Below are 22,266 nucleotides of genomic sequence, written 5' to 3' on the forward strand. Positions count from 1 at the left end.
CCTTTCTCACACTGGAAAAGGAAAAGGACACGATGCAGTGATAATTATTATCACAAAAATAATTTAACCATGGACATTTCCCATCATCCATGGAAAAAGCGCATCCATCACTGAGTTCTATTTCAAAATCCATTCAAGTTTTCTGTAAGGTTTCATTCATCCAATGCACTATGAGATTTAGTAGAAGCTGATCATTGTAAACATATCTGAGTGGTTCGTTGCAGGCCCCACGCAAAGCAATGAATAGAGTAGAATCATGCACAGCATCACATGAGTATACAAATTGAATATTATCTTACAGGAATTATTTCATATTTATATATATATATATATATATATATATATATATATATATATATATATACACACACATCAACAGCAAAAGTCAACATCTCAGTGAGTTGAGACAGCAGACTAATAACAATGTTTGACACAAACCTCCATTAGATAAGCAATGCTGAGGTGAATTGCATATCTGAGAGAGGACATACAGTTATAAGGCAGCATGGTTTTAAGACATGAATGGCAGCTAGAAATCAGGTTGCTCAACTGTGCACAATAACTAAGGCCAGGTTCCTACGTGACCTTTAAACTCTAGTAACAGACTGTAACTAGGGATCAGGCTTTTCCTGGTCAGATAGCAAAGTCTAAGTTTAACAATACGATGTAATAACTCCATTGCGGGAAGCATTTCGAAAATGAACAAATTCATGGGAGCGGTGTTGTTTCTGGACCATAGGGTTAGCGTTGAGAATGTCACCCCTGGTTGGGAAGGTCAGGACGTGGCTTTTAAAGAAATCTAAATTATTAATGGACTGACAGTAAAACTGTTATGCTATGTGACTGCAATGCTCTTCTTTCTGTTTACCCGGATAAATCAATAAATTAACTTCAATTAGTGCTGCACACGGCTGCTAGAATCCTAACTAGAACAAACAATTTTTAACACATTATTCCACTACTAGCCTCTTTACACTGGCTGCCTGTTAGGGTTAGGGCAGATTTTAAGGTGTTATTGTTGACCTATAAATCAATACATGGACCTGCTCCTACTTACCTCGCTGAAATTATGATTTGCCAATTAAGGTTAGAAATGCAAATTCAGTGCAAACTTTCAAGTGTCTACTGAAGACTCATGTCTACAGCACGGTCTATGATTAAGTGTAGTCTGGCCCAAATCGTGACCAGAAACTCGGGGGCGGAATCACTGGCTTGTTGTTTTCTCTCTGTTGCACAATTGTGCAATTGGGCTGTACTCTGCTGGCAATACTCGACCCTCATTCAGGGTGGTTGCGGTTGGTGGGGGTCCCTTTGGTTGATGCTTGGCAATGTGGGTAGATTGATTTCCTGCCTGTTAGGCCCTGTCCGGGGCCTCTCCCAGATGGGGCCACAGTGTCTCAGCCCCAAGGTCTTATGCTGCTATATTATTGTGCTGGGGGAGTAGGGTCAGCTCTCCTTCTCCACTATAAATCCCTGTAGATCTAAGGAATGCATTTTCCAAATTGTCCCTGTCTCCTGCCGTTTTAACCTAGGAGGACATGAGGTCTTGGCCCACACCTGAGGAGTACCAGGCTTGAAAGACCCGTTGCTGTCCCTGTCCAAAGTCTACCTGGTTGTGTTGCAGATCAAGACAATGCCTGACGATTTCAGCTGCCACTGTGCTGACACCTCCCCCGAGTTGTCCCTGTCCTAGTCCATCTGGTCATGCTTCCAACCTGGACTAAGTTTAAATAGACTCTGGACTCAGCCCACATGCATTTATTAATTGTTACAATTTTAATCTTAATATGTTCACCCGGCACAGCCAGAAGAGGACTGGCCACCCCTCTGAGCCTGGGTCCTCTCTAGTTTTCTTCCAAAATGTCGGCCTTCTTAGCGAGTTTTTCCTAGCCACTGAAATTCAACACTACTGTTGTTTGCTCCTTGGGGTTTAAGGCCGGGTGTCTCTGTAAAGCACTTTGTGACAACTACTGTTGTAAAAAGGGCTTTATAAATACATTTGATTGATTGATTAATGTGTTAGCTGAGTAAATTGTTGAAATTCACTACGATCATGTTGACTTAAAACTGGTGATCATGTTGACTTAAAATCATGTTGTTGCTACCCTTCACTCCCAGTCGTTGCAAACGCAGAAGCTGGTCCCTTGTCAAATAGTGGCACAAAGACTTATTGGATATTAGAATCCCTCTAGTCTTAACCTTGTATTGTTGAACCTAGACTAATGTGTGTAAATACTCCTGGCCCTACTTATGATGCATGACTAGGACAGAGATCAGAGGTCAGAGATTTTACTATGAAATGTTACTATGATAACAAGGTCAGAGAATTGACTATGATGGTGACAATTATAAAATATTCATAATCTCACCTTTGTCCACAAAAACAATGAGCAATTAAAAGTTCACCAGTTCACATCAAAAATCACAGAGGAAATCTTCCAGTGATTGGCAAGTTTGTTATACAGAAGAAAGTGGGCCTGTGAAAAAGGTCCTCTTGGGTTAGTGTTAACAATGTTTTTTTATATTAAATATTTACCCATATAAAACAGGTTACTGTAGCTGGACAACTAAAGGTTTCTAACTAAACCATTTGAACATTTAGACTCGAACATCAATAGTGTTCAGGCTTTTTACACAGGCATAAATAAAAGCTGCCACACCAAAAAAGAGGAAGTGTCAAAGACATGGTACAGGATGTAAGGGACATACAGAGTGGCCCTTTTTCAGTGTAAATACTTGTGCAATGTTGAGATCAAACTTTAAACCCACACCTCTGTACAGAAGTAGAACCACTGAGCCACTGAGATTTCACAGAAACGACATCACTAGGAAAGACCACTTAACATTAAAACAAGCAACCTACATTATAAGATTCAGCAATACTGGCGGTCAGTGGAGTTGCTCATTCTGGAAGAGTGTAAGAGAAAGGATAGCATTTGAAGCAAGCAACTTTCAACAAATGTAGCTACAATGGAGAGCACAGATACACGGCGTGTAAGTTTAAAAGACTATCTCTCGTCAGCAGTAATAAAAAAAAACATTGTACCTTTAAATGAAGACACCGGAGTGCAAAATGGTGACACGTCCAGACAAAAAAAAGGGGCAAATCATGTCTTCCCACTATGCACTGCAGTGTGTGTGTGTGTGGTGGTGGTGGGGGGGGGCCTGGCTCCGCTTGCAAAATCACGTGCAGCCACCCGAGTGCACGCGGAGGATGCCTCGCGTGTGCATGTGCAGGAAGTTAAAGATCTCGTGGGGCATGGCGTGGAACCCGGGGCGGGGCTTGACGTTGTCGTAGTAATGGTGCGTGATGAAGATGCCGGAGGGGTTCATAGGGAACGCCCAGAAGCCGTAGAGGTGGACCTCCTCGCACAGCTCCATGGCGGCGGTCACCAGCATCAGGCCACTGCTGAGGCGTTTGGCGCGGACACCCTGGACGTTCCAGAACCGCTGGACGTTGAGCAGGTACTGCGGATGGAAGAAGAACACGGCCCTCTGGGAGTCGAAGTCGTCCAGCATGTACTTCACCCGGAAGGAGACGTCCGTGTTCCGCATGTTGTAGAAGGCCGGCAGGACCACCGACGAGTTCTCATAGTTCTGAAGGACCTTGTAAAATGGCCGACGCCACTTCTCCAGTTTCTGGAATCTGGCAGGTTGAAGAGGAAGTAGGGATTATAGAGCGTCCAAATGGCTGGTGGGGGGGGGTTTCGTGAGTTTGGAGCAGATGTGAGTGCAGAACTTAACGTTTTACTTATTGTAACTTCATTTTAGGTCTGTGTGTGTGTGTCTGTGTGTGTGTCTGTGTGTGTGTGTGTGTGTGTGTGTGTGTGTGTCTGTGTGTGTGTGTCTGTGTGTGTCTGTGTGTGTGTCTGTGTGTGTGTGTGTCTGTGTGTGTGTGTGACACATGGCCTTCCGGTACCTCTCCGTTAAAATGCTGGGATTAATGGTAACAAGGTCAGTTTTGGAGCCTACATCAGCTGAATACTTCTCGTTGATGGGTGGTATGTTGCATCTTCAAAGGAGGGAGAATGAATCACATTATTCAATACACTTTCTGAGACTGAAACAGAGTTAAAGTAATGAAATACACTATTTGCCGTTTGATATCTGCCAACCAACAGAAAAGAAACAAAAATCGCACTACGGTAAGAAAATGCAGTGTACCTAAACACAAAATCTGCCGAGTCAATTTCCTTCCCGCATTTGCTGTTCTTGATAATCCCCCCGTTTCCAACAACCGCGCATCTCTTGAACTGGGACTTGGAGTACGGCATGTCCTTTCAATGAGACAGAAACCGTGTCAGAAATACGGCGTGCGGTTTATATCCCTTCAGACATGGACGATAGCCTGTTACAGGTGGAACACTCACGTCAGGAAACATCTTGTAGACCTCAGTGCTGATGGGCAGGATGCCGCTGGTGTCCACCTCATATCTCAGCTTCGTGCCCGCCGGGGTGTTCCTCTTGGTGGTGAACAGGAAGGAGGGTGCGTTACAACACCGTGACAGAGACATCCTATTGGAGAACAGGAAGGAGGGTGCGTTACAACACCGTGACAGAGACATCCTATTGGAGAACAGGAAGGAGGGTGCGTTACAACACCGTGATAGAGACATCCTATTGGAGAACAGGAAGGAGGGTGCGTTACAACGCTGTGACAGAGACATCCTATTGGAGAACAGGAAGGAGGGTGCGTTACAACGCTGTGACAGAGACATCCTATTGGAGAACAGGAAGGAGGGTGCGTTACAACGCCGTGACAGAGACATCCTATTGGAGAACAGGAAGGAGGGTGCGTTACAACACCGTGACAGAGACATCCTATTGGAGAACAGGAAGGAGGGTGCGTTACAACACCGTGACAGAGACATCCTATTGGAGAACAGGAAGGAGGGTGCGTTACAACACCGTGACAGAGACATCCTATTGGAGAACAGGAAGGAGGGTGCGTTACAACACCGTGATAGAGACATCCTATTGGAGAACAGGAAGGAGGGTGCGTTACAACGCTGTGACAGAGACATCCTATTGGAGAACAGGAAGGAGGGTGCGTTACAACGCCGTGACAGAGACATCCTATTGGAGAACAGGAAGGAGGGTGCGTTACAACGCCGTGACAGAGACATCCTATTGGAGAACAGGAAGGAGGGTGTGTTACAACGCTGTGACAGAGACATCCTATTGGAGAACAGGAAGGAGGGTGCGTTACAACGCCGTGACAGAGACATCCTATTGGAGAACAGGAAGGAGGGTGCGTTACAACGCCGTGACAGAGACATCCTATTGGAGAACAGGAAGGAGGGTGCGTTACAACGCCGTGACAGAGACATCCTATTGGAGAACAGGAAGGAGGATGCGTTACAACGCCGTGACAGAGACATCCTATTGGAGAACAGGAAGGAGGATGCGTTACAACGCCGTGACAGAGACATCCTATTGGAGAACAGGAAGGAGGGTGCGTTACAACGCCGTGACAGAGACATCCTATTGGAGAACAGGAAGGAGGATGCGTTACAACGCCGTGACAGAGACATCCTATTGGAGAACAGGAAGGAGGATGCGTTACAACGCCGTGACAGAGACATCCTATTGGAGAACAGGAAGGAGGGTGCGTTACAAAACCGTGACAGAGACATCCTATTGGAGAACAGGAAGGAGGGTGCGTTACAACGCCGTGACAGAGACATCCTATTGGAGAACAGGAAGGAGGGTGCGTTACAACGCCGTGACAGAGACATCCTATTGGAGAACAGGAAGGAGGGTGCGTTACAACGCCGTGACAGAGACATCCTATTGGAGAACAGGAAGGAGGGTGCGTTACAACGCCGTGACAGAGACATCCTATTGGAGAACAGGAAGGAGGGTGCGTTACAACGCCGTGACAGAGACATCCTATTGGAGAACAGGAAGGAGGGTGCGTTACAACGCCGTGACAGAGACATCCTATTGGAGAACAGGAAGGAGGGTGCGTTACAACGCCGTGACAGAGACATCCTATTGGAGAACAGGAAGGAGGGTGCGTTACAACGCCGTGACAGAGACATCCTATTGGAGACCACCAAGAAAGTTCCTCTAGAAGGATATATTCACAGTTACACACAAAGGCTACACAGAGAAAGCTATCAAAGCATCTAAGCCATGTGATCAGTCCTACAGATGGATTGGCTGTGACTGAGTATCCCCACAGGGTGGGAGGCCAAAGTTTGTGATGGATGTAGAAGACCACAAACATCTCCTTTGAACAGGATTAGTGTGGTAAAATCATAAAACATTATCTTGGAAAGGAGGACTGAGCGTGTGATCCCTACAGACTCTGGTTGCATTCCAAGTCTTTTGTTTTGTATCATATGAAAGTGCCCAGATAAGTAAAGCTGTGGAAACGGCAACACATCTTTAGAGATGTGCAGTGAAAAACAACCTGCAACACCATCTTGGCGATGAATTGAGGAGAACTGTGCTTACTTGAAGTTGTTGGTTTCCACCACATTCTGCTGCCACTTGCACACCTGCAGGTTCCTCCATCTCTCAAACAGCTCCGACGTCTTTACCCTGGCAGACGGGCAGGCAAAACCCACACAAACATTTGTCAAACAAGAAAAGAGAAGAGGGATTATTGCATATTTAAAAATGTGCTCTATAGGAAACAGGGACAGTTCTCCAAGGCACATAGATGGTCTTACAAGAAGGGGATTAAAACTGTACAGGTTGATAGATGTGACCATGGACCTGGATGGACTTACAGAAACCACAACAATGCATCACTCTACCTGGTATTGCTCTGTAACGTGGATACTGAAAACACGCTAAGGTGAAATGTGACAAAATGGCACTGGATGCTATAGCAAAGGATTTCACTACTTCTCAGCGCAGGCCCGCCGTCTTCACTAGAAACTGGCGATGGCTAGAAATAGAATGTCTCTGAATAGTTCCCCTTGAACTGACATTTCGTCTTGATGGTTGGGGGGGGCATGGGGGCGCGGGGGAGCGGGTGGGGGGGGGGGCAGCAGCAACAGGGCTGAATGCAGCGTAAGCAGAGCCAGTCACTGTGACTCCTGGGTATTAGGCTGCTGTCTGTTGCCTGGTCTGGCACCCTGCCCCTCAGCAAGCTCCCCTTACAGGTGTCATAACTAGCTACTCTGGCCCAGAGGACATGGGGGCGGGAGACGGCTCTAAGAGTGGTAGTCTGCCGCTGATGTGTTCCAAATCCGCCTCACGCCCACCCGCCTTCGCCCCGGTTCTCCCAACGCTGTCATGTCATTACATGGCGATCGAAAGAAATGAGCGTCGGCGTCACACGCACAGACTCCGTTTCCTACCCGGATGCCAATGAGACTGATTTCAGAGCGGGAAGCGGAGCGGACACACATAGTAATGGCCCGTCGAGGCGTCGTGGACCCAGGCGACACACTCACATTGTCAGGACTTTGACGTCCATTATCTCCTGTCTGAGCTCTTTGCAGGCGGTGGAGTTGTAGTCATAGGAACCGTCGTACGTGTCCAGATACCTGGAAGGATAGTCAAAGTCATCCACCCAACAATCAACAGTGATAGGGAACAGGTTGGGAGACAGGACACAGCACTGTGGGTCGTGGTAAGATTGTATACACTGAGCGACACGCTTTGTTTCAGTATGGTTGTGGAGCTATGCTTTATGTGAGATGGATTCTTGATATTCATCTTGAATTTTAAAATGTTGTGCATTTAGTAGCGTTTGCAATTTATTTCCTATGGGCCGGAGATCCATTCCAGGAGTGTTTTATTTGTCACCAGCTACCACAAGTTCAACAGATTGTGGTACTATTTCTTAGATTTGTCAGGAGATTTTAAATATTCATTACATTGTATTGACTTGACATGGGAACTGTGACTTCACATAGGAACAACAATTAACACTGACATTCTCTATAACAAAAATAGTCCTTGCAAACAACAAAAGGAGTGTGAAAAACATAGTGGAAAAAGGAGGACGGGGAGGTAGAAACATATTGTGGTAATTTGTGAGTAAACATGACTAAATCTTGATGGCAGGAGCACCTAAGACTGCACAACCTTTATCATGGATAAGGTGTGTCTGCGTGTTATGATTTGTACAGTATGTTAGAGTGAACTGTACAGCACGACGCCAGTGAAGGGTGCACAGAAGTGGGCGTATCTGTCTTACCAGGGGAGCCACAGAAAAATTACCCAGAGGGCAAAACTGGTTGCGGTGACGTCGCTGTGACATGTTTTAGGTCATTATTGTCAGGTTGTATGCTGGTTGTGCAAGGAGTTTTTTCTTTTCTTCTTTTGACAAGCCTCTTCGTCTGATTGTTTTATGGAAATATGATTTTGTGACCAGATAACAGCCAAAATATGACGTCTTTCCCCCGTGACAAATTGGTGCCTGTACCTGGTTGGTTGTAATCTGGCTATAAGATGTCTTCTCAACCAATTTACAACCGGACAATTACGACGTTAAGCGTTAACGCGCCACATTTTGCTCGCTGGGTAGCCCGAGTTCATTGGTTTATCAGTCCCTGTGTGAAATAACCATAACATAATCTGCCTTGTCTACAGATCTCTTCGCATGTTGAAATAAAAATGAGGAAAATAATTTGTCATACATTTCTACTTATGACATGCGCACACACACACACACATACATACATGCACATGAACACACATATTATCATCATGTACATTCACTGTCCTCATTCTCATTCAAACCATTTGACTCAAACCATTTGATTTGGAACTCAGTGAACCATTAAAATATTTATTGTAGATGTCATATTATGAAATCCTGACAGGACAACCTTTACATGCCTGAGAGGCTTAAAGTCTTGAGGGTATTCTTAACAAGGAAATATATAAAGAAACTGATAAAGAAACATTATACAGCAAAATGGTTACGTAACAAACAAAAAATGTCTGTTTGAAATGATGGTAGTGATTGTGTAAAATTTTAGACAAATACTATCACGGTTAAAGAGAAGGAAATTGAAGTACTTAAAAAATATAGATATGTTTATATGACAGAAAGGATTCCTGAATACCATTTTGCATCTTCTCCCTTTTAAATGCATCAGCAGCTGTAAAAGCCTGATGAAAAAAGCCTCCCTTCCTGTCAAGCTGGGCAGAAAGACACAAGGGGGTGTCAAATTTTCCTTTGGGTGTATTTAAATAGGCTTGTAATGGACAATGCTATTGATCCATATATCAGCTTTGGAAAATCTTGCCCACTTTGGTGCCTGAGCTGGTGGAGTCTTGCCTGACCACAGCCAACTGCAGTCTCAGGAACAGCAGAAAAAGAGGAGCGCTAAGGGCTTCAAATACCTGATACTGTATTTAATGAGAAGGTGTTTTCTATCTGGTGCATCTTTAAAAGTAAAATCCGAAATGGGGATGTTAAGTACCCCACTATAGTAACTCACAACCAAAAGGATTCTGGGATGTGTGACCTTTTGAATACAATTTTTTTTTTTTTTTCAACCAGTTAAATATCCATTCATCTGGTTGTAGTATGGGGGCCCAATGTTGATGATTTCTTAACCTGGTTGTAATCTGGTTCTATGAAGTCAGCTCTACTATATCAGAAAACGAGTTTACAACTACAACATGCCACCAATATGAAGTTAGATGTCAACATTTGTCCACTGGATTAGGGGTGGTTTAGCTGAATCCAATATGGCGGCATCACAATGAGCAACGCCAGTGAATTCCTTTGTAGAATCTTTTTCAAGTGAGCTAGGATGATGTGGAGAATCTTAGTAAAAAGAATACGACTGATGTGATAAATAAAATTGATGTGGCAGTTGAAGTAAAATGAGACGACGTGAAACACAAAAGTAGACTACGGATGGCAGGACAGAAAAATAAGTTTGAACCAGATGCTGGGAAAGATCTGAGTGAGTAAGGAACAATGAAACGGGTTTTCTACATCCATCTGATGATGCAGTGTGTTGAATTGGCTTGTTATCGAGGAGATACTGTACTGAAGAGGCCTACAGCGGCACGTCGCATCTGAAAGTAACGCTCACATAGAAATACTACGCAGGATTCCAGTTCAAACGGAAATCTGGTTTATTTCTAAGGACAGAAGACGACTCTGAGCGTCATTTCAGATCATCCGCGCCATGCCGGCTTTATGCCATTCACGACAGCCCCAAGGAGTGACTATTAATAACCAGCGTGTGATTCTAGGCCGTCGGAGCGCTGAAGCCAGAGACCTGCTGGGAAAGGTGTCATATTTGTATCTTCTCATAAGAGGAAAACAAAAGGACAGGTCAACTTGGGGGGGGGGGGCGGGGGTGGGGGGGTCGCAGAGAGAGACAATGCAGATGTGAGAAGAGGAGTTAGGGGAGCAGACAGATTATGTGTCCCTATGTATATGATGTAAACACAGAGCTCTGCACAACACATGAACACACGGAGGAAGAAAGGCGCCGGAGGGATGGGTGCTGAATGAGACACGGAGGTACGAAGAGAAGCCAGTACATTAACAGGAAAACCATGGTCCAACCGGCTTCTCAGAGGGGGATGGAGGTCGGGGTTCAAGGGTCACGGAGGGGGGTGGGTGGGTGGGGGTTCAAGGAGTGGGAGGGTTCAGACAGCATGCAAGAGCAAATCTGCAGTGCAACCACCACTGACAATATATGACAGTTTAATCCTTTCAGACCAATGAAAAAGAAAGAGGCATTCTTGGGTTTCTGTAAAAGTACTTAAAATGCCTTCGGACTGGCCTACCTTTGTGATCGTTTTTTTTTCTTCTTAATATCGGCTAGGCAGGGTGTGACTATTACGGAGCTCTGTGAATCGGGCTGAAAATTCTGACGGAAACATCTGTCAACATGCAGACAGGTAAGTTAGAGTTAAATGTCAGTGTGAGTGCATCCTGTGTCAACATCAGCCCTGCACACATCTCAGCTAGGACTCCTCAGAAATGCAAGACAAGCAGAAGCAAAAAAATAAAATAAAAAAAATGATTTAAGTATGTGTTTGTTTCTGACTGACTTTCTCTACCAGTTAGTTAGTACAGCAGTTTGTTGGTTACACTGGTAATGTATAGCGAGTGGAGGCTTCTAACCCCAGGTCACACATGCAGGGGACTGGGTCATCAGCAGCAAATGCCATGTTCTGTCTCTCTTTCTTTTTCTCACAGGGGTGTTGTACAGTCAGTCAATCACGTTGGAAATGTACCTTTTCTTCCCATTTCTGGCAGGCTTCAGAGATCCATCATCCGAGAAATTAACAGGGCCGGTCCAATTTCCTGTCTCGTCTCCTTTGAGTCGGCTAAACTGTTGCGAACTAGTAAGAAAATGAGGCAGTTTATTTGGGATTTATTGTGCTTAATTATCTGAGAACGTACAGTCATTCAGTCAAACACACACAGACCAGCAGAACAACACACACCCTGCAGTTAAACACACACACAGACCACGGGAACAACACACACGCTGCAGTCAAACACACACAGACCACGGGAACAACACACACGCTGCAGTCAAACACACACAGACCAGCAGAACAACACACACGCTGCAGTCAAACACACACAGACCACAGGAACAACACACACGCTGCAGTCAAACACACACACAGACCACGGGAACAACACACACGCTGCAGTCAAACACACACAGACCAGCAGAGCAACACACACCCTGCAGTCAAACACACACACAGACCACGGGAACAACACACACGCTGCAGTCAAACACACACAGACCACGGGAACAACACACACGCTGCAGTCAAACACACACACAGACCACGGGAACAACACTCATGCTGCAGTCAAACACACACACAGACCACGGGAACAACACACACCCTGCTGTCAAACACACACACAGACCACGGGAACAACACACACACAGACCACGGGAACAACACACACCCTGCAGTCAAACACACACACAGACCACGGGAACAACACGCACGCTGCAGTCAAACACACAGACCACGGGAACAACACACACGCTGCAGTCAAACACACACACAGACCACGGGAACAACACACACGCTGCAGGCCACGCAGTGTACAGGGTGACCCACAATCCCCTTTCATAATTATCTTTATTTTCATTCAAAACTTTCCGAATTACAGGAAAGGAACTAAGAAAAGGCAAACGTTTCTCTCTGCCTCGTTTCAAACTCTGTTAGGCTGCAGCAATGAAATTGTAAAACTCTTAAAAGGTAACTGTCACATGGTGGACATGGGTCTGTCTTTGGGGGCTTGCTTGGATCTTGTGGGGGGCACCCTCACGGAACCGCGTTGCACCGCTGACAAACACACTCACGCTTCTGTATTAACACTTCCCATGCGTGCACGCAGTCCACAAACACACAGATGGATCAGCATCATACCAAACCAAACATGGTTAGAATGAACCTAGAGAATGAAATCATGGTGGAAGTGCACCCTATACCTAGAGTGTAAAAGGCACAGTGACCCTCAGAAATACATTTGAAATAAACAAATGAAACACCCTAGCCACCACTTCATGTACAGCATATCAAATTTAGCTGAAGTGGACAAAAAGGAAAGCAATGAATAAATTGTAAAAATGTACGCAATTACATTGTATGTCAAATGGCTACATTGAGAAAAAACAATGGTAAAAAAAAAAAGAGCCAGCTAAAAGTCTGAAGGGGACTACTAGGTCCAAGCCGAGCCTCAGATGCAGCTGAATAAGGAAATCCATATTGGGTCTTGCCATCTGGGATGGCTGGCATTGGTTCCTCACATCTGAGGATATCATGAGATGTAGACACTACAGTAGTATCTGATGCCATCTCTGCTGCAGAGCAATGGGATGGAAAACACTCTTGGGTTAACAAGAGTGTGCATGATAATTAGTACCCAATTGTTGTCTGGTACAGGTTTAAAACCCCTTAATAATTCAACATTTTAGTGGGTTTCATTCAATCTACAGCACTATGGCCAAGTGTAAATTGACCCATTTTATGATTTTTGCTTTTTATTTTTTGGGAATATTTTGACAATAAATACGCCCATCCAGTGCCCCCCTGTGAAAACTGTTTGCCCGCCCTACCCTCAATAACTGGCTGGGTCACGTTTAATTGCGATCACTCCAACCGCAAACCCTTCCTTTGGTTGTTTATTGGTGCTTCACATCGCTGCAAGGACATTTTGGTCCACTCTTCAAGGCATTGCTACTTATTGACTTAGCGACAACTGTGGGTCATTGGGCATGGTCTGCTCTTTATATGTCCTACCACAACATCTCAATTTGTTTTATGTCTGAAGATTTACTGTGGCCATTTGGAAATGTTAGGTTTTAGATTTTTTTTCATTCAAATGTATGTGTGTTTTTTATCATTGTCTCTCTGCACAAACCAGGTGTGCTTCACCATTTAGAATTCTTTGTTACCAAGCATTACCCATGATTCCTAAAATGATTGCAAACTGTCCATGTCTTTAGGAAGCAAAGCATCCTCAACAAATAAAACCACCAATGCATGCTTGAACACCCATGTGGGCTCAATAATGTGGTATGCAGACCAAAACCCAATTGAGATGTAGGGGCAGAAACTACAAGGAGCTTTTCAAGCTCAATAACTCTCAAAAGGTTGCTTAAAGTTGCTCTGCATAAAAGAGTAGGACAAAAATCATCCACAGTGATGTGAGACTGATAAAAACTGATAAGGTTTTGTAAGCTAACCTAGAAATCACAGGTCATTGGGAGGTGAATAAAATTGTTATTTAAATAAGAGTAAAATAATAACAAAATAAATATAAAAATATGTTAATATTAGGTATTGGATTCAAATCTGAAAACGTAAAAAAAAGATATGCTAAATAAAAGTAAGTATCCAATAAAAGAGTATGATTGGACACTTTATGCTTATTGACAATTGGAAAAAAGCATTATTTTAATGGGCTAAATAGAGAACAGAGGAATTGTTAGTGGGACACACAGAAGCCTTTACCATCAATGTGAGGTGCATGGTGCCTGTTTCCTATTGGATGGGACATGTTCCACCCTGAGTAACAAAATCATTTTAAGTAGTAAAAACAGGCTTACTTTTTTCATGGATATAGAAGCTGGTAATGCCCTGGGTAACACAGTTGGATTTAGTTAATATAGTCAGCACTGCAAAGGGCAAATCAATATAAATATCCAAATCAAATGTTGTTGTTTTGTGGTTAGTCTAACAGGATGTCATAACTCTCTAAGCCAAAAAAACAACATACAAATACAAATAATAATCCCTTTGAACATTCAGACTATTGTCTACAGATAATCCTGTGATTTCGGTTGGTCTAAGTGATTTTGGAAAGTAAAGTGTATTACGACAGTCCGCCGGCGTATAATCTCACATTATACTGTGTATCCTCTCTTTAAAGACAAATTACGTGATAATACAAACACTACTTTGGGCCTCCTGTCAATACTGCAGGCCCGTTTGGCATCTCAGAGAGCCACTTAAAGATCTCAGTGACACTCTGCCCGTGGCTCCTGCAGTCAGGATGGAGTGCGTTGAAACCGGAGATGGATTAAAGCCTGCGGGTGAGCTGCGTGACGCTCCTAAAGTAATAAGCGTTTGCAGCCACTGTGGCCACGGCGCACCAGCACGCCATCAGTCATCCCTGAGAGGGATGCACCGTTTCAAAACACTTTTTGATGATGTCACAGGGGCAAGAGGTTAATATTGCATATGTCACTGTTCCCATCCGCTTTGAGTTCATCAATACATCTGCTGTCTTAAGCCTCGGTTGTCAGCTTGCTAATTTCTATGTCAAATTATGCAAAAAAAAACATGTATTTTTTCCCCCTTCAAATAAGATCTGCACCTCAGTTCAACACAACATCAGTTCACTAGAAGAGGGACCTTATTAGACTGAGAGAGCTCTATTCCATTTTGCACGGTAGTATTGTCTAGTCTGGAGTAGAAAGCAACATGGCTAGGGGGCAGACTAAGGGTTTAGATAGTAGAACAGGAATAATATCCTAGATGTTCATTAATCACCATGGTAATCATTTCAACTCATAATCGGTTCTTAAGTGCTTACTCAACATGGAGATTCAATAGTCAATATGCCCAGGTCAATTATTTATGAAGACATTAGTCAAAGTCCTTCTGATTCCCTCTCCTCTATGGGAAGGTTGGTAGGCAATCGACATACTAATAGCTGAGCTTTGGCTAAGAATTATTAGGTACAGATTCAATTAAACAATTTCTTCAGTTCCAATTATATGCTAGACGTATCAAGAATGGACATGCTGAAATTAGGAGTCCTTGCAAAACAATGTCTTGAGGAGGGGTTGCGATTCCAACAATAACGAGGAGCTCAATCCAAAGAATTGAACATTTCATTGCCCTCATCCGCAAATCTTAGGTGAGCTACTTGTTATCTCTGAGTGGATTTTGTAACATCCTCTCCAGGACTGTTTCATGTCACATGTATCCAGCCTGCTGCTGGTATTTTTAGACACCCTCTCCGAGTCTAGTGGAGATCAGGGAAGATAATATAGTACATGTATTGGTCCATAAAATGGGTCACTGTGTATTATTTAATGAGCCCTAAGCCTTCCTCTCTAACGCCACAGTGCTGTAAGAGCGTCACCAATGGACCTATAAATTATTTTATGCGATTGACAACAGCTGTTGGGTTAATTCTGTCACCTTATATTGCCTATAACTGTTTTTTAAACACTTAAGTCTTTTAGCAGAAGTTCTAATCTAGAGCCACTTACATCAACAAATTGGGTTATGCGCTTGCTATAAAGGCACAATGACAGATGTTTCACCGAGTCTGATCTGGGATTCAAACCAGCAGCCAGTTCCTGGCCCTACATTCCGAACTCTAGGCCCCCTATGTCATCATCTCCAACATCGTGACCTTAAACCACAGAACTTTGCTTTGGCATGGGTTGAGCCCTATACGTAGATATGAGTTGTTTTCCTTAACTGTATACATCTTCTTGATTTCCATTGGATGTCAGTTCCATTTAGATTTTTTTTTTCTGTTTTTCAAAAGACCACAGAGTTGTTTGTCTTCATTGTTTGGAAAAAAGAATTCAAGAAATTATTATTCGCAATTGTGCAATAACATCAGCTTGACAAATTCACTGAAAAACAGCAGTTTAAAAAAAGCTTAATTAAAAAGATCAATATAGCACCCCTTAACTTAATTCTGTCTACATCTGGCAAATGAAGCCAAACAGTCTTGAAGTAATAGAGGATTAAAGTACAAGTACTGTTAGTTTTTCTTATACTGTGCTTCTAGTGGCATTATAATGTTGCCTTCTCTAATACAATCTTTTACACCTACAAAGAATCTGATCATTTAAAAAGACGATTTATTAAAATGCTTTGGGGCATTAGATCATCTCATAAGATTCAGACCCATATATAGACAACTCAGGCAGCATTTGTCTGGGATATGTGTGCGTGTGTACGTGTGTGTGTGTGTGTTAAGGGGATGGTGGGGGTTGGACCCGCTGCACTGACTTGTTGTCATGGTTTCAGCATGGGGGGCAGAGGGAAGGAAGATCTCACAGTGACATCATTCCCAATGACACACTCTCTCGCCATTTCTTTTGCACATTTGCACACTTTGTCCATCCTTCTCACACACTCTTGCTCTCCCACTCCTCGCTCTGTTCTCCTCTCTCTCTTTTCTCTCTATCTCCTCTCCTTTCTTCCCCTTCCTCTCTTTTCCCTCTCCCGAGGTGTGCAGATACTGTGTAGCAAAATGGCTGCCGCTGTGGCCCACTGCCTGGCAGACTACAGCCCCCCCCCCCTCCCAGTAAGAGTGCTAGGAGTGGAAGGCAGGCTGGCAGACATGGTAGATATTAGGTGTAGGTAAGGTAGAGCCACTGCCGGGGCTGGATTCATGCCATCTCAGCCCCAGGGTGTGGATGCCATGAATCCACAGGGTGTTGTCAGAGTAGCCCGAGCGTGAGGGACACACAGGTGAAGGGGCTTTGGGCAGGGGGGAGAGCAGTTAGAGCACAGCGCATGTATGTTTGCTGTAAGGCAAAGCCATAATGCACTGTCTGAAGTTTCTGCGGTTGCATGGGAAGAGGGGGAGGAGCATTTTAATGTGTTATTTCATTTCCTTTCTGTATCTGTATCTTAAAAGGAAAGTGTCTCAGCTTCTCCGCATCTGCTCGTCTCACAATGAAAAACATCCCAGGTGATTATAGAGAAGTCAACGGGGTTGTGGAGGTGTTGAAAAATATATCAGGTATGCTGACATGTCTTAAGTATTATGGAACATGACAATAATCCCTGTGACATTAGAATTTAATTACCAACATTTAAATAATCTCATAACCAGATCCTTACAGTTGTTTTCCCTACAATATCAGCAGATATCCAAGCCTTATGTAAGAAGATGTGTGACCAGTAGATAAGGCTGAAACTGAATATCAAATAAAGATATATATGAAAAAAGAAAGTACCCGACCGTAAACGGCTAGTCCACTGTATGGTATGAATGTGAAAAATATCCAACATGACCATAGTTTCAAAATGCCACTGGAAAAACGGAAGGCTAAATGCTATTGTTCTTCTCAGCCATCAGGTTCAAACCCCCCCTCCCCCCCAACCCGCCCGCGGCAACCCCCACCACCCCATGCAGCAATCACCACAACCACTACTCCCACATTTACAATAAATTACAATGACAGTCTAAGGCCTTCTACAATGCTACGAATAACGGAGCCATTAAATGTACAAAATTAAATGACAAATAACAGGCTGCCCCTTACTTTGAAGATAATGCATTTTATAACACGAGTCTTCAGATGAATGGCACATTATTTGATTTGGGCCAATAGGCTACTTGTGGAAGATGTACATTTCACTCTTACCTTTTAATGTAGTTTTTGCCATAAAGAATCTGTTGTAAAAGTGTTACCAGTCCAAATGCACAAATGAATATAAAACAAAGCGATCTATTGCCGAGTAAATCTCTACCCGACGAGGGGTCGGAGTATCCCATTCTTCGGCGCAGCATCCGCTGGTGCCAAAAAAACTAAATTAGCCTTCTCTCGCCGCAGCATTCACAATCAATCACACAGGTTTATTGTGAAAGCATTCCAGAAATGACATTGTCCAAACGTCTTTACGCTATTTTACAACTACCCTTCGTGGCGGTCACAGCATAGATCGCATCCGTCTTGGTCGAGAAGCATTGCCTCCTTATAAATAGAAATCATCGAAATGTAGGCTACGATTCCGGAGAGTGATTTGGTTACAAATTGTAGCATAAAAATAATCTACCTTCTGGTATTTCGCAGAGCTGAAGGTAGCTTACACAGAACATGAAATGATTCGTTAAAAAATACCTGACATATCTCAGAGATCATGCGTGAGCGCTCGAGGGGTTAGACGGACCGTGGTTGGCAATGGCAGGCAGTGTAGATAGACTATTCCGGGCTCATTTACCAGTGTTCCACACACCTTGCGGATGTGATCTTTGCAGAAACATGACTGTCAGTTGTAAACAGTTACCAAATCTAAACTAAAGCTATTTTCTCAAAATCAGGACAAAAAGAATGCGGCGAATGGCCATTTTGGTGATGATAACTGAAGCTTTCAAATTCAGCAGACCTGTCCATAGATGCTTATGATCTCTCTCTCTCTCTCTCTCTCTCACTCTCTCTCACTTTCTATTCATCTCTGCTGTATCTCTATCAATTTATCTCTCCCTCTATACTCTTCTGCCTATTTATTTATTTATTTTGTCTCTATTTATGTCTCTATTTATGTCACTCCGTAATAATTTCTTTAATTGATTTTTTTTTTTTGGGGGGGGGGGGGGCGGGGGCGTGGCGGGCATGAGACACAGGAGGCAGGCAAGACATTGTAGTTGTCCATGGTGACGAGCTCATCGTGTCCTACCTGTCCTACCTCGAGGTCCTACATGGCTCCAGGACGAGGAAGATTAGTGCTGACCCCTCCCTCCTCTGGCAGGCAGAAGGAAGCCAGTCGGTGTGTGTTCCAGTATTGACTTGCGTGGTGGTTCCACCAAGCCATCTCAACCGGTGTTCAATGTATGTCTGGATAAGAGCACCTGATGTATCACTCGAATGTACATGTAATATGTCAGTGATGAACAACCCAAAAAAATCCTCTCATCCACACCTGTTTCTTTCCAGCTGTAGTGCACCCAGAAACCTTTCTCATCTCCATGCATGTTAGTAGATACATATACAGGAACTGTAAATTAATTCATAGAACATTTTCACCTTTAATATATCTTATTATCAGATTTGCACACTACCAATTGTATAAACAATCCAAAAGGTATTTGGAATTTTCCATTTTATTGTTATTAAATTCTAATAAATAAAAAGTATTGTTTAAAAACTTTTAAATCCTTTTTTGGTCTCTATGGAACCAATATAGTCAACCCCAACTTTGTCCTCCCAGTGGAAAAATCCAATCTCTTTTGCTCACTAACTATTCTTCTGACATCAGCATACAACACATTCAGAAATAATTTTCCATATAGAAGTTGGCTTTGGTCATCCAATGTCTTTCAAAAGCTGCTATAGCATAATGTGCCCTGCAGAACTTGTTTGAACCCCTAGTAAACATGAGTAAAAAAGGTAGTTCAACTACCTTAATGTCACAATGAAACATCCAACCATTAATCAAAGTAAATTTATTATTAATTACATTTATCAAGAAATAATTATTTTTAACAAAACCATGTGTGCCACAATTATTGGCAATTATTAGCATTTAATACTTTGAACAACCTCCAATTGCCAATAAAACTACATAGAGTATTTTTCTAGATTTCTTTTTACCATTGAACCTTTCTTAAGGAGCTACTGTTTCCCGGAAAAATCCTCCTGTCTAACTTCTGCATCCAAAAGCTTGTCACAGGAAACCTTTTGAACAGTGTTCTTTTGTCTTCAACTGCTTCTCCGTCAGATTCTTATTTTCCTCATTGCTTTTGTTCTAACCACAAGATTGCCGGCTTGCTTTGCTGCACCTTTAAGCTTTAGGAACAACCGGTCTTCTGAGGAGTTGCCAGTACAGGTAGTGAGTGGTAAAGTTTGTTGACAGTGACAACATTCTGCCCCATAGACATTCACCAGTGCATCTCCCTTCACAACTTCATCAAAAACGTTTAGAGTTTGTGAGGATATTTAGGAAGTCTGGTGTTGAAATCCATCAAATGTTTCAAGGGGACTTTTTTTGAGACACCTCGGGAGATGCAGTCAGCAGATTCAGCTAGGATTTCTCATCTCCAATGAGACAAAACATAGGCTTCCCAAATGGATGCGACTCCTTCAAGAATAATGGCTGGAAACATTGCATTTTCCTTTATGACATAACATCAATGTGCTGTCAGTCCAGAAACTGATGGTTCAAGTGTCTACAATGTGTCTCTCATCATCTTGTCCACACAAAACTCACAGCTGTAAGCTCCATTTTCATGTTATGGTGCCGGGCTACAATTGTGCCATCCTGGCCTTGCCCATGATGAAAGCCAAGGGAACTTTACACTCTCTGTTCTTCCACAAGTAAGTGAAAGGGGCTAAAAAAGATTCTCACTGACCCATCAAAGTGGAGCTGCTCTGAAACTGGCCTTATTCAAATAGGTAGGTTTCAGGCATCTTCTGAGCTCATAGTCTGACAGCTGGTTCCACAGAAATTGTGTGACATTATGTGACTATGGACTGTGATTGCACTGTAATAATGGGACTGCCTGCCTAGCTCTTCAGTGTTTTCTGAACTTAAGTGTGTACTCGCGTCTCCCGACCTTCCTATCAGTACCACAGTGGGGTTTACCCAAGATTTTCAAACAGTATGTGAGGCCATCCTGGATAATGCAACAAAACGCACAAAATAACAACGTTTTCGATCCCAAACGGATCTTCGTCAGGTCCGTTTGGGATCGAAAATGTTGTCAATTGATGCATTTTATTTTATTACATTTCTTTGTAGGAGCACTATCACAGTTGCAGACTTTCTTCTATAATTACCACCATTTTTTTGTCCTGCACCTGACGAATTGGATGTGCATGTTCACACCTTTCTACGCCATCCTGGATTGGCAATCAATAAATGTCACCAGATCTGCATCCTTGAATCTCATTCCATTTCTTTCTTGAAGGTCACAGGCCCACTCTCCATTACTCTTTACATTTATATGGCTCTTATATTCCAAACACTGTGTATCATCCATAGTGTTGCGATAACCAGTGAGGGAAAAAAAGGACAATGTTCAACAGGATTTGGAATCTTCAACCTCAATGGTTGACCAAGTGTAGGCTTTGGCAATTCCACATGGTTATTTCTGAAGCCTTTTTAGCCTCTGCCTCTTTCAGCCCTCTTATATTCATAAACTATGGAGTAGATTTCTGGGCTGTCCCATGGTGAAATTCCTTAAAATGTACAGCCTATTCTTGCTTGTCTGTCCTGCCCTGAATTGTACGTTCAAAGGCAGACAGTAAAAAAACTGTAGTCTAATGGGTATTCAACCTCGCTAGTGGATACACACTAGGGAAGGCAGACTTCCTCTCTTGATATAATGTAAAAATATAGTTGGCTGCTCAAAGATCTAATTGTAAGTGTTGTTGCTTTGAACCCGGGCTGCTGGGGTATTTGTCCCTCTCTTCAGGGACCTCTAGATGTTTCACAATTATCTTGTATCCCTGAACAGGCACTGCTCATTCACAAATCAAGGGCTTGATGATTAGCTAGCAAGCCTAATCAGGTGTGCTACATCTGGAATAGATCAAATACATGGAACGGCTGGGGGTCCCTGAGGAAAAGGTTGATTACCTATGCTTTGAAGTATTACCAGATGTGGTGATCAATGGGGATCCCAGGTCAGCCAGGCTGTGATTTTTCTGCTTTGAAGTCCTAAGACAAACTGAGTGGCTGGCACCCGTTTTGTTTGAGAAACTCCCTAAGGTATCCTTTCAGGTTATCCATTTAGGTATTGTTCATTCCATCAGCAGACTTCTTTATACGTGCTTTACACCCAAATGTAATTTTAATAAACCAAACAATTTGGACAACAAATTTGTTTTTGAATAAACGGGTTCCGTTTATTCAAAAGGTATATTGATCAAATATGGTCCTAGAGAAGTACTTTTGTATACCTCTCAAACATCCCTATAATTCCTTGACCCATGGATTTATAAAAAGTCAAGCATCCTATGGACTGGGTTATGTATTGGGGTGTAGGTTAATATGTTGGTGAATGGGGCCAAAACCCATTTTATTTGATTTAACACGGAATTACTATTTTCAGTAGACTATTAGTGTACTCTTTGGGAGCAT

The 22,266-nt window shown here is 43.2% G+C and overlaps 1 protein-coding gene across 4 annotated transcripts; it reads right to left on the minus strand.

Moving 5' to 3' along the window:
* Window positions 1–1,940: 1,940 nt before the first annotated feature.
* st8sia5 (ST8 alpha-N-acetyl-neuraminide alpha-2,8-sialyltransferase 5) lies at window positions 1,941–18,578 on the minus strand. Of its 4 annotated transcripts, XR_002197747.3 has the most exons (10): window positions 17,829–18,578; window positions 11,179–11,286; window positions 10,726–10,821; window positions 7,413–7,505; window positions 6,463–6,549; window positions 4,371–4,515; window positions 4,165–4,277; window positions 3,920–4,012; window positions 3,047–3,646; window positions 1,941–2,907 (listed from the first exon to the last, which is right to left on the minus strand). XR_002197747.3 is itself a non-coding variant. In XM_020053081.3 (9 exons), exons 1-9 carry the CDS (start codon window positions 17,972–17,974, stop codon window positions 3,184–3,186), a joined length of 1,344 nt encoding a protein of 447 aa, XP_019908640.1. In that variant the 5' UTR covers window positions 17,975–18,578; the 3' UTR covers window positions 1,941–3,183. The 4 variants fall into 4 exon arrangements, 3 of the variants coding, with proteins under 3 accessions (XP_019908640.1, XP_012992620.1, XP_012992621.1); XM_020053081.3 differs by having other exon boundaries at window positions 1,941–3,646; XM_013137166.4 differs by lacking the exon at window positions 10,726–10,821 and having other exon boundaries at window positions 1,941–3,646.
* Between the last annotated feature and the right edge of the window lie 3,688 nt (window positions 18,579–22,266).

The sequence above is a fragment of the Esox lucius genome, chromosome 14, assembly GCF_011004845.1.
Source record: "Esox lucius isolate fEsoLuc1 chromosome 14, fEsoLuc1.pri, whole genome shotgun sequence".
Taxonomy (NCBI): domain Eukaryota; kingdom Metazoa; phylum Chordata; class Actinopteri; order Esociformes; family Esocidae; genus Esox; species Esox lucius.